Source organism: Eleginops maclovinus, chromosome 19 (assembly GCF_036324505.1).
Source record: "Eleginops maclovinus isolate JMC-PN-2008 ecotype Puerto Natales chromosome 19, JC_Emac_rtc_rv5, whole genome shotgun sequence".
In the NCBI taxonomy this organism is placed as follows: domain Eukaryota; kingdom Metazoa; phylum Chordata; class Actinopteri; order Perciformes; family Eleginopidae; genus Eleginops; species Eleginops maclovinus.
The window spans coordinates 10,538,218-10,550,662 of NC_086367.1; the positions used below are offsets into that span (position 1 = coordinate 10,538,218).

General features: G+C 43.8%; 1 protein-coding gene across 3 annotated transcripts in view; it reads right to left on the reverse strand.

The window, feature by feature from the left end:
• Window positions 1-12,445, reverse strand: part of si:dkey-157l19.2 (titin) — a 26,736-nt gene continuing 14,291 nt past the window's right edge. For all 3 annotated transcript variants that reach the window (XM_063908432.1, XM_063908430.1, XM_063908431.1), the window contains exons 3-8: window positions 6,988-7,131; window positions 6,775-6,818; window positions 6,533-6,659; window positions 5,972-6,082; window positions 1,394-5,425; window positions 1-970 (exon numbers count right to left, since the gene is read on the reverse strand). In XM_063908432.1, the coding sequence (XP_063764502.1) occupies window positions 906-970; window positions 1,394-5,425; window positions 5,972-6,082; window positions 6,533-6,659; window positions 6,775-6,818; window positions 6,988-7,131 (4,523 nt within the window). In that variant the 3' untranslated portion in view covers window positions 1-905. The remainder of the gene's footprint in view (window positions 971-1,393; window positions 5,426-5,971; window positions 6,083-6,532; window positions 6,660-6,774; window positions 6,819-6,987; window positions 7,132-12,445) is intronic.

Genomic DNA, 12,445 nt, shown 5'->3' on the forward strand with positions numbered 1-12,445 from the left:
TCCATTTGACGATTTGATCCGTCCATAAATCTTTATTCTTTCGATTATAAATGATTTATTACAATACAGTGTCTGAAACCAGTTTGAAATATATTATAGTTCAATACAGAAATATCCCACTGTTTGAGCATTAACTGAGAAAGGGCAAAGCCTCCATTATCAGTAACAAAAAGCAGCAGAAAATATATTGCTTTGCAGGTCTGCTCATTGGTTCTGTGACATCTCACGGTCACTCACATAGAGCTTTTAATCATAAAAACACGTGGGATTTTAGAGAACAAATATTTGGACACGATTAAGGGATACAAACAAACTTAATTTTAAATGATGATACACAGGAATAACTCACATTCTGTGTGTGGAGAGCCTCTGAATATGAACACAGGAAACAAATAACTTAAGATAATTAATACTTTTTAACAAATATAATTGATTTGGAAACCCTTTTGGGGAAAATAAAGAACAAACTCTGTAGCATAGATCCATCAATGCTGGATAAATTGAATGTACAAAATCATGCTATATTTACAGAGGAGCGCCCAAAAGTCCCATTATTACATCTAAAACGGATTCAGCAGGACAGAAGTGGTACAATCAACGTGTGACACTAGAGGGCGATATATTCCCATCTCTTGCAACAGAAAGCTCAGAAGCCCCTCTGGCAAAACAAAATATGCTGTTCATTCTTTGTAAAATGCAAACTGAAACATGAGAAAATGAAGACCCACACCATTAACATTAAAGTCAGAGGGTTTTCTTTAAAATCCAGAACTTTTCCAAATGCAATCCTTGAGATAAGCATCTCATCCAACCAAATCCAGTGTCTTGCCTCTCACACAAAGACCACATGCAGCATATTCAGTGTTACTGGTAAGTCCTTCCCAGGTCTCCTTCAGTCTTTACAATCATGTCGATGGCGTCTCTCCTCCTTCAACAGTACCTGCTGTCCCATTCGTTTTCTCCGTAGCATCTGAGGTTGGACAATTGAGACAAAGTCAGTTTAATGAAATGCAGAAGAGTTGCGTCAATAAATAAAAAACAGATTTAAAAATTATCATAAGCCTAAATGTGCTGCCTTTGCTGTTACCTATTTAGAGGCCTTTATTAACCAGTGAAACTAGGTAAAAACAAACTGTGTATCTTCTTAAATTAGCTGAATTTAATTAGATGAGCACTGACTTGGAATTCATTTTGGGAGTATTAAGGTCAAATGATATGATGTGAATGTGGCAAGCATGTTTTAAAGCATTTTAGCATGCTGACGTTAGCGTCTGTCTCATCGGATTGCTGTGCAGAAGTAAAGCCTTTGAGAGACTGTCCAGACATTGAGACCTGTTTATCAATTCAAGTCTAACTCCAATGTTTTTCATTTAAAGTGAATCATCTCTTTTACCATTGCCACTGTCTTGCAGTGCTTCCTGTCCTGCAGTTTGCTCCGTCCCTTCACTGTCCTCGATCTCCTTCCCCTTCGTTTTTGGTCTCCTTGCAACTGGTGGTGGCACCTTAACTTCCTTCTTGACCCACTCTGCTTCACCTGCCACCTTCTGTATGGTGGCCATGTCCTCCGGTGCTGGCTTGGTCTCGATCACCACCCTCTTGTTGCTCTTGGAGAAGATAAAGCTTGCTGTGCTGGAGGGGGACTTGTGGGGGTCTTTTGGCGACGTTGGGGAGTGCAAGCTGAGGCGTGATGCGGGGCTGGCTTTTGACCTGGCCGCTGTCCTCAGGCGGATGGCCTCCTGCAGGTTCATGGAAGGAGAGGCCGTCATGGCAGGTGGAGACTTTGTCATTGGGGACACGACTGGGGATGGGCATGCAGGTAGAACCAGAGCAGAGTGGGACTGTGGCAGCGCTGGTGGTTCAGTGACTGTGGGAGGGGGGGAGGCAGAAGGTGAAGAGCTGGTTGGTGGAGAGAGGATGATCAGAGACCTTCTGATGGGCTTCTGAGGAGCTTCACCACTGGCAGAGGAAGTGGGGGCAGGGTTGTTGGGCTGCTGATTCCTCATGGTGACCTCCGCCTCTGCTGGCTCCTGAGCTTTAGGAGGTTCAGGGCTGCTGCTGACTGACCGCAGCTTGACCATCTGCAGAAGGGAGGGGCTGACAATGAGGGAGGGTCCCTCCGGTGCAGCAGGGGCAGAGGTGGGCTCTGGGGTTTGTGTTTCTGTGCTTACAGGAATATGCTGCTCCTTAATGCTGGCAAGGCCAGGTAAAGGTGGAGGTAACAGAATGTTTACAGGTGGAGAAGGAGCAGGTTCTTCAGCCTTTTCTGGTGGGCTAGAGACTTCTGGGGCTTCTTTCGTCGCTGGATCATCGGTGTTCACAGGTACAACCTGAGGGTGGTGGAGGAGCTGTATAGGAGGCGGAGGGGGAATACTCTGAGGGGGAGTGAGAACACTGTGAGATGAAACCGAGTTAGTTTCAGATGTAACCACAGTGCTCTCCCTGGGCAGATCAAGTTCTTGCTCTGGTGGATTGGGATCTGACGGAAGGGCAGGTGGAGGAGGAATACTTAGTGGTGGAGTAAAGGTCTTAGCAGGTGTGGCCTCGTCAGTAGATTGACAGGCCTTCTCTTGACCGGAAGGAGGAGACACTTCTTCAGTGGACAGAGAGGATACGTCTTCAGGAGGCTGAGGGGAATCTTCATTATCTGGTGGAGTGGAGACCTCCCTAACTGGTGGAGGAGATACCACCGTGACCAATGTGACGGAGACGTCATTAACGTGAGCAGGGAGGACCTCCTCTGGTGCCAAAGAGGTAACCTTAACAAGGGGCGGAGGAGTAATTTCTTTTGGTGTCGTTGGAGAAACCTCCTTAGGTGGTGACGGAGGAGAAATACACTTAGGCGATGGTTGAGGGGAAATTTGTTTCGGCGATGTCCGAGGGGAAGTATTTTTAGGTGATGGTGGAGGAAAAACCTTCGTAGGTGGTGGCAGATGGGAAGTTTCTTTAGCTGGTGGTGGAGGAGAAATATCCTTAGATTTGGGCGGAGGAGAAGTTACTTTAAGTGGTGGTGGAGAAGAGACCTCTTTAGGTGGTGGTGGAGGGGAAGTTTCTTTAGGTGGTGGCAGGGGAGAAATATCCCTAGATTTGGGCAGAGGGGAAGTAACTTTAGGTGGTGGTGGAGTGACTTGTTTAGGTGGAGAAGAGACATTTTTAATTGTAGGAGGGGACACTACTTTAACTGGTGGAGGGGGAGCCATGTATGGTGGGGGAGGGGGGATATTCAGGGGTGGAGGTCCCTGGTGTGTGCTTGGATTCTGTGGGTCAGCGTCTGTGATCACCACTTTAAGGGACGTAGTTGTACACGAGGAACCACCACCAGAAGAGGAATTCTTTGGGGGCACCTGAACAGGTAACACGAACCCCACCTCACCGAACATGGGCGGAGGCGGGAGAGGGAAGTCAACGTTATCAGGCCCATTGAGGCCCACTTTTGCCATTGGTGGTGGTGGTGGGGGCCAGGATACCTCAGGAGACACAACAACTGAGGTGGGGCGGGGTTGGGGAGGATGGTGCGCCGGAGGAGGAGAGGGAGATGGAGTAATGCGTGGTAATGAAATGGTGGCTAACGTATCCATGTTAGTCTTTCCATCGGTATCTGGTGTGGAGGATTCTTCCCTCACTACTGACAGCCTTCCTTCACGCTTCTCTACGGCCTTCACTAACATACTGTTTACTATGTCACCTGCTCTCACTTTCTCTGTTTTTTCTGTCACTTTCCCTTTTCCTTTCAAATCAACGTTCTGCTGAGACAGTGTGTCCCCATTCTCTTTGTGGACCTCTGCACTCAAAATCCCACTTTCTAGACCTTTCTTTGTTTCCAGAACACGGAGGGCTCCGTTAATGGACTCCACTGTTACATTCAGATTCTTTGCAGATGCAGAAGGAGACTGCCTCTGTGGTCTCCTGTCCTTTGGATTTCTCTTTATGATGGCGTAAAGGTTATCAGGCGCCGGGGGTCCCAGCAACAGCTCAAATGAACGCTTGCTGTGAGCCCACACCTCTGGAGGAGGCGGTGGAGGTGCGTGGACTTTAGGTGGTGGAGGGATGTTGAAGAGTTCTCTCAAGGCCCTTACAGAAGGGCTGGCAGTTTCAACCGTGGTGACACGTTTGAGTTCCTCTGGGGGAGGGGGTGGCGTTGAAGCAGACCCAGGAAATAACCTTTGAAGCTTTCCTAAGATGCCTCTCTTGTGCCTCGGAGAGGAGCTGTGGGACTCTTTGGAAACCTGTGCGGATGTGCCTTCTTGGCTGGAGTAGCCACTGGACGGAGAGACTATTTTGCTAAGCTCACTCCCCGGACCCTTCTCTTCTGAAGCGTCTTTTAAAAACACCACTTTTGCAGCTTCCTCTGCTTTTCGGGCCTGGAATCTGATGGGGCTTAATGACACAGAGCCCGTAGAGTCATCCAATGAGCTGGTGTCAGCGGTATATCCGGGGCTGGAAGGAGAAGATCCCAATTTGTTTTTTTCATGTTCCTCACCTGAAGCTGAGGTGTTATTTAGAGAGGATTCCCTTGAGTTGACCCTAACTTCTGCCAGATCCCTTGACCGCCGCTTCATCTTATTGTTGAGGGAATAGGTGCGGCTCGGAGGAAGAGGAGCCCTCTTGGGCTTCATGACGGAGAGACTACGTGAAAACGGCGCCTCCTTTTTAACCTCGTCTCCTTTAACAATGACCTTGCCATTGGAGTTGCATTTTGAAGCCTTGCTGATGGAGGAATGAACACTGATTTTGTCTCCATCCTGGGACCTCTTCTGCCTTGGGGTGCTGCTGCTTGAGATGGTGGAGGAGTCTGATACCAAGGTGTCTGAGGACTCAGAGTTGCTCCAACAAGAGCTGTCGGACATATTGTGACGATTGTTGCGGGAGGCAGAGGTGATGGTGGAGGCTCTGGAGGAAGTGGTTCTTGAGGAAGAGGCTCTTGAGGAAGCCCTGGAGGAGGCCGGGCTGGACAGCACCAGGCTGCTCTTGCTGACGGTGCGGACGCTGTTGCGGCTCCGTCCACGGCTGATTTCCACCACATCGATGGAGGGTGGCAACACAGCATTTGGAATGATTTTGGACATGTATGCAGCCTGGGGGGACATGGACATGACAGGGCTGGGCAGCTCCGGCTGGAGGCTGTTAGAAGTGGTCATCCCGGGAACGGCCATGGAGTGGGGCCTCTGCCCATCTGACAACTCAGGGCCCAGGCAATGCAGCAGGGCCAGGTCATCCCTATGACCAGCATTGGGGGCACCGAGCCGCGCAAGATGGTGTTTGTGGAGGGGATGGATGAGGTTTGAGTCCTGATGGCTGGCTCCAGCTCTGGTTTGTGACTCTGCTCTATGCTGAGGCCTATAATATGTTGGGCTGTCGTCAGATTCCCCATTATAAAGATGCTCCTCATCTAACCTCTGAGTCAGTGACCATCCCACTCTGTCCAGACCTGATGAGAGAAGACAAGTTCAGAGTTATTATTAAGGAAATGAATGCACAAAGAAACAATCATTTTTGTCTAGATAAATACAGGAACAGAGGCTTATTTAACTGGCAGCCCGTGGGCTCTGTATACATAAATACAATTTAAAACCTAAAAAAAAAAGAAATCCGGGAAAATAAAATTTGTTTTAAGTTACATTTTTTTCCGACATTCCAGCCAAGTTTTCTCCCCCATTTTAAAATATAAACACAGACCCTTGGTAAGGAGCGTAACTTTGTGCATCTTATGTTTTGAAGAAAATATATGTAATATATGGAATGTATCCTATAAACACAAGCTAGGAAAAAGAAAAAAGATGTTGGTTAAAAAGGACAGAAAGAGGTGAAGTGGGTCAATTTTCCACCTCAGAATAATAGCTCAGCTCTCTGAAAATGTTAGCCCTGTGGTAACATAACCACATTTGATACAGTTTGAAATGCAGCACATACAATTCAAAAAGAAATGTATAGTATATGTAAGAATGTATTTTGTAAGTTATTATTCGCTACATACCCAGTTCTCTCTGAACATGCTGCGGGATTCCCCCGACAGTCTTCCTGTGTTTTCTCCTTGTCCTGGTCTTTTCTGACTTTTTCCCAGAATTCAAGGGTCTGAATGTTGACCCTGGGCAGACAGAGGCATGAGAGATAGTAAGAAAGACATCATCAGAATCAGAATCAGAATCATAAATACTTTATTTATCGCAAACTGGGAAATTGTGTCATTTTAGCAGCGAAATACAAGAACAAGAAGCATAACAAATAACAAATAATTTGAACTAAAAATAAAAATGAGTAAAAGAGTAGAAATATACAAATGTCAAGGTATGCTTGTTATGTCCAGTTCACAAGAGAGGCTATGGAGTGGCAGTGAGTTGTCTGCCAGCCAGGGGGGAATTATTGTAAAGTGTTTTTGCAGTGGGCATCTTTCATCTTCAAAACATTAGATGTAACAATCAGCACATCTCACCACATGTTTTATCTGTAAATGTATATGTGTGAATCATCATATGTTGTATAAAATAAGTAGTTTCAAGTAGGTAGTCATACTATTTTACGCTTGTGCATTAGTTACCTTGTCTGGTGAGACCAGAGCGGGAAGACCTCGTGGACACAGATGATTGTACCGAGACGACAGAAGATGAGTCAGCAATAGTGCTGTCCGTCATAAACCCTCCACCTTCCCCGTCTGTCATATTCGACTGGGAAAAAGGAGAGACAATCTTTTGTTAAAAATAAAATCCTCTGTAACAGGAACTTTGTGTTTGGGGTAATTGTAAGTTAAAATGGCAATTCTATGTAAGAGGTGTCACTTACAATTGTGCTCAGGTTGTCCTGGAACTCCATTCCATTATTGGTTTCTGCGCAAGAGAGAAATATTATGATAGCAATTAAAATCCTCAGCAGTGTTTATATCCTGTGGTGCACACCCTCTTGAGCAATATGCAAACAGTTGTCACCATGTTGGCATGACACACCTCTAATTAAGTGCACATGTGTATCACTGTGTATCACTAGAGCGCTTTGTACCTTCCTGTTGCATCATTTTCAGTCCCTCCAGGGCCTCAGTGTGGAGGTTCTCCAGGTACTCAGGTCTGCTGGCCTCGATGAACACATTCTCCTGTAACAGCGGGGGGGCCGGTGTCTTGTCATTATCATCTCGCTTTGGGACAGCTTGAGGAAGAGAAAGAGGGGAGAGGGGATCAGCCTGGATCAACTAAAAGCTCTGTGTTACTGTTACAGTAGATAAAGGGGCCATATGGCTAGGATGAGAGCATTCAGGTGTCTGCCAGAAACATTTAAGTACAGTAGTTTGTTTGACGGTTAATTACACCAGAGTGTGCGATTACAAAGGCTGAATTTACTTATCCTCACGCAGGATTAAACTCCAGGGACTGACAGGGACTAAATAATTTTAGGGATATTGCTCTCAAATAAATATTATTAGCAGTAATTCCTAAAGGTCAGGTGTCCACTGTAGAGTGTTATGTTGGTGCTTTTAGGAAATGGTTATATGTATACATTATGTTAAGTAGTTTGTTTGTTTATTTGTTTTAATAATCCTTGTCTTTGGTATGTGGAATCCAACGATTTTCATGTCACAAATTCAAAATATGGCTGAACAAAATCCATCGTCAGGTAATACGCTCAGTATTGCAAACCTTCTTCTTGAAGTATCATTAAATTAGATGTAAATAAATTAGATGTAAATTAAATTGCAGTCAAATCTTGCTTCATGCAAAACTGACCAGTTCAACCTATTGTTGACCAATTATAAAACACCTGAATTTCAGCATGTACCATGAGCACTATCCAATAACTAAAAAAAGAAGTGCACTTAATAACCTCTTCTAATAATTGACTGCTAACAAGTTATCAATTATTGGTTTTAATGGTGTGGGTAGTGAAAAACTCTGTGTTGATCACTGTTATGTTTGAATTTTAAAAGGACTTCAAAGTCAGACATTTGATTAAAACCAAGACAAAAAACCTGATGTTACAGTAGCTTAAGATTTGCTGACCAACAGGCATGCCTTTGAACTCTAGGATTTATGTGGTGCTTGCACGCTCCCAGGACTCAGTCTGGGATCATTGGCCTAACAACCTGCTAAGACACGTTTATGTAATGGTCTCAGCTGCTCCACACTTAGCCACCCACTGCACTCTACTGTCCGCACTGTCGTGTCTGACCGTGCTGCAATTAGCTTCCGCAGCCATGTGCTCAGTGATCGTTTTACCACTGTCTGTTTTGTAACAGCATTAGAGTTGCTCCCAATAAGCAATTATCTATAAATATGCAAAATTCTAGTAACCTTATTCTATTTTAAAGCAAGTGTTGGTTGTAAGAGAGAGACTAGAAATCCCAGCATATCTCAATCTTTATTTATTTATCAGAGTAGAAGAGATAACAAAGTGACAGTAGTATTTATGGTCCAGTAAATGACCACAATTAAATTACTTTACTGCCTCTACGGGAACCAGTTGATCGAGCCAGTCCTGGTCATACTTGAATAGCAGTTTTAACCATCAGGAAGGAAGCAATTGGCTAAAGTCATAACAAAATCTAATGTTGTCTGGTAACTTCCAACAAGTGTGCTGTTCAGACTCACCTTTCCTCCAGAAGAGAGTTGGAAAGCAGTAGTAATTCGTACTAGCATTATTAGTCAGCAGCAGGACCATGGTTTTGACTAAAGTACTCCAAAAGTACGTTGAAACTAGGCGGGTTAAAGAGAGAGGAGGAACATTTTGCTATAGATAAAAAACGTCAGTTTAAAAAACATCCTGGTGAAATCAGTCCTGATTACGGCAGGGTGAGAGTCTTGCTTGTTTTTGATCAAGTTGTTGATTTCGTTTTAGGTCCATGCAGAGCGTTGAAGGTCTCTATAGCCAATAGACAATCAGAGCTCAGAGACTAATCCTCAGCAGCCTAATTCCTGCCAGCTCTCTCTACTAGGTCTCCCCCACTCTCTGCCCATCTTCCCACTGTTGCCCCCCATCTGCGGGCACACTAGCCCGGATTGGTCAGTCAGGGCACAGATCAAAATGAGATCATCCATGTAAACATTGAAGGGAAGAAAAAGCTGTTGTCAGGGATTTCGGAGGTACTAGTGCGTCAATTGAGCCCCAGCTTTGGAAATAAACAACACAACACAACACTCCTTTGTTAGAACTTTTTCCCAGAAGTACTACATTAACACCCCAGATGTGTATACTTCCTCACACTTTATTATGAGACATATAATTGTATTGTTTTTGCCACAAGGGGGAGTAAGTGAATTAAAATAATCTATTGCTTTAAACAAGATTAAAAACATGTTTGGAAAGAGGGCAGCAGCTCCACAGCACATGTTTAAAAAAAAAGTCCCCTATTGTTCCCTGCAGCATTGTCTCAGATTTAAAAATGAAAAAACCTAAATAACTCAGTTAATCTAGAACTGCTGTATAAAGGGCATTTTATGATCTGAGCATTTAACACCTTTTTTAACCTGTTCGAGGCAAACTTGTGTTGACTATGTCTTCAGCTTTTCTGTTTTCTGTTTAGAGCACTTCAAACTGCGGCTAAGGGGTTTTTGTCACTTCCTGGTGTGCGGAGCAGACAGGACGAGGAATGTATGCCATCTGAACAAATGGAAAACATTCTCATGGTCGTGATCCTACCGAGTGACTCCAGACAAAAGCAGTTTACACAAGAAAATAAATGAACCATATGTGTGTAAGCAGCACATAGCAACAAGTGGGGGGGAAAAAAGATCACCATTTCAACACTTAATTGGAGGCTTCAACCTCTGGATGTAAACAGAAAGTTGATATGTGTGGGGTGAAGTCAGTCTGGGACAACACTTATTTGGTTACCATGACAGCACACACTCCACTGGAGAGACGGGTGGAGCCCTGCCACCCGTTAACGAGGGGGTCATGTTATCATTGGTTCTGTGCTTACATTGTAATTGTGTCCAAATTAATCACTGACATATTAAAGGCACCATCTGTCAATGAAGCGGGCGATATTGACAGATGGTGGGGATTATTTATGAACCACAAATGGATGTTTACTTCACGGATTTGGATAAACAGATTCATCTTATGGATTTGATACTGAATGATCAGATCTAAGTTATCTGTTTCAGCCTCTCCTGAGGAAAAACAATGAATTACAATTACATTTCTGACAAGTAACCAATGGTGGAATTAAAGTAGAGCATTTTTAAATAAGCAAACATCTATTGTCAAATGTGAAAAAATGTATTGTTTTGGCAGTAAACAGAGACAGAAGGGCTTCAGGAGACCTACTAACAAATACAACCAGCAACACAGACGGTGATGAAGTGTGTGTATGATACGCAACCGTATCTTGAAAAGGTAGCTTTGACTACCAATTTCAAAACAAGGAGCACTGATCTTTGAACTGATTAAGATTGGGATTGACAAAGTAACCCTTTTTTCTGTTTATTTCGAAATCAGATTTAAAATGTACTAAACCGTTTTAGTGCCTAACCTAAGAGCAACAGTTTACCTATGGCCAACAGCCTGATTTAAAAAGATCAGGACAAGTCTTAGTCTCTTCCAAAGTGTATTTATTCAGTAAAGTTCTTGCTTATGTTTTCAGTAAAAAATGATTTACATGAGATCTAGTGCTGTTTTTAAGCCCACTCCACACCAACAAGACAACATTTCTAGGCAGAAAATAATGAATCCTTGACTTTTTTTTAAATAAAAAGGTCAAATTTAACTTCATTAGAGTTACCCATTCTGATATCACACTTGTTTAAATTTTTAGAATGAACATCTACCCCCAGGTTATTAGAAAAAACACACTGACCACACTGTCCTCAGTGGCTACAGCTGTCTGTCTGATACTTAAATTTACAACAAAAGCAATTGAAAACATATTACTTTTTGAGATAAACCTGTTTATATTATGTTATTTATATCATCTAGTTGCAGCCATACTGCCATAAAGAAGGGGGAGTAGAAGGAAAGACAAGTTTCTCCGCTTCAGAATGTAGTTGAAATGTAAAGAGCGACAGTTGGAGACCATAGCTTTAGATAGAGCACCACACACAGACATTAACACAGACGCTGACGTGATGGGAATCAAACAGATGAAAATACCCCACACACCTTACATCCCTGTCCTAACTTGCCCCTCGCTCTTGTCTTGCACCGCAAGGCAGAGAACCATGTTGCAGAGACGTTCTCTCCGGCTCTGAGGGTGCTGTCTGCCAGGTGCTTAAGCCTCCCTAATCAGCACCAACCCAACTGAACGCACTGTGAGGACAGTAGGGACGGGCTGGAAGCTCACTGTTTCTCTAAAGGCAACAGTCTTGCTACACTGAGCGGACAAATCCTGATCAAGTGTGTGTGCACTACTGACTATTTTCACGCTCTTGGTTTTCAATGAATTAAATATAAACACCTCAGTTGAAAGAAAGGAAGGCTGAAGCATGGTGTGACAAGGAACGACAACAATCCATGTAACAGATACACCTGCATCCTCTGGCACCCAGTTTGCACTCCAATTCACCGTCACACAACACAATCTGTAGGCCAGCAGACCAGCCTGCATCAGGCGTACCTCCTAAAATAAACCCAGGGTGCACACAGATGCATTTGATGGGAATTATTTTGAAGGTGGCCTCTTTTTTTATTACAGTCGTCTTCCTGGGAATCCAAACAGACCTCACCATTACATTGCTGTTAAGAGCTCAAAGGTGAGCAATTTCTCGGTGCTAGCTTCATAGTGCTATGGTTTCTCTCAAAAGGCTAAGTCATAAGCAACACATCAAAATCCCATTAAAAACGTTGCAGGAGAATGTAAAATATTCAGGCTTGCTTGTGCCTGTCTAATGTAGGCATATTGATACAGGCTCATAATAAATGTGATTCCAGACGGGGTCAGCCCTATGTTCCCGCAGCCCAATGGTCCCACAGCCTTATGTTCCCACAGCCCTATGTTCCCACAGCCCTATGTTCCCACAGCCTTATGTTCCCACAGCCCTATGTTCCCACAGCCCTATGTTCCCACAGCCCTATGTTCCCACAGCCCTATGTTCCCACAGCCCTATGTTCCCACATTCCTATGTTCCCTCATTTCTAAGATTTTTCTTATTTCTAAGATTTTTCTCAAAATGAAAGTCAAGTCATTTTCATTTTTATAGCGCATTTAACATGTACTGAGTACAACCCAAAGTGCATAAATAAAAATAAAATAAACAGAAAAAAACAAACATACAAAAACAAAGACAGACAGACAAACAAACAAACAAACAAACAAACAAATAAACACCATGTGAGCCATGCAGTCCTGAGTCCTCAGTCACAGTAAGCAGAAAGTGTCCCATAGAATTATAGAAAGTTAATTGTGTGCTGTGTCTAAATTGCACTAACTCATGGAGTTGAGTTTAATTTCGGTATTATGTTTCGTCACTCCACAGCAACCCCATGTTGGAGTAGCGGTGTTGAGCTCGAGAGAGTTTGGAAGGGGTCA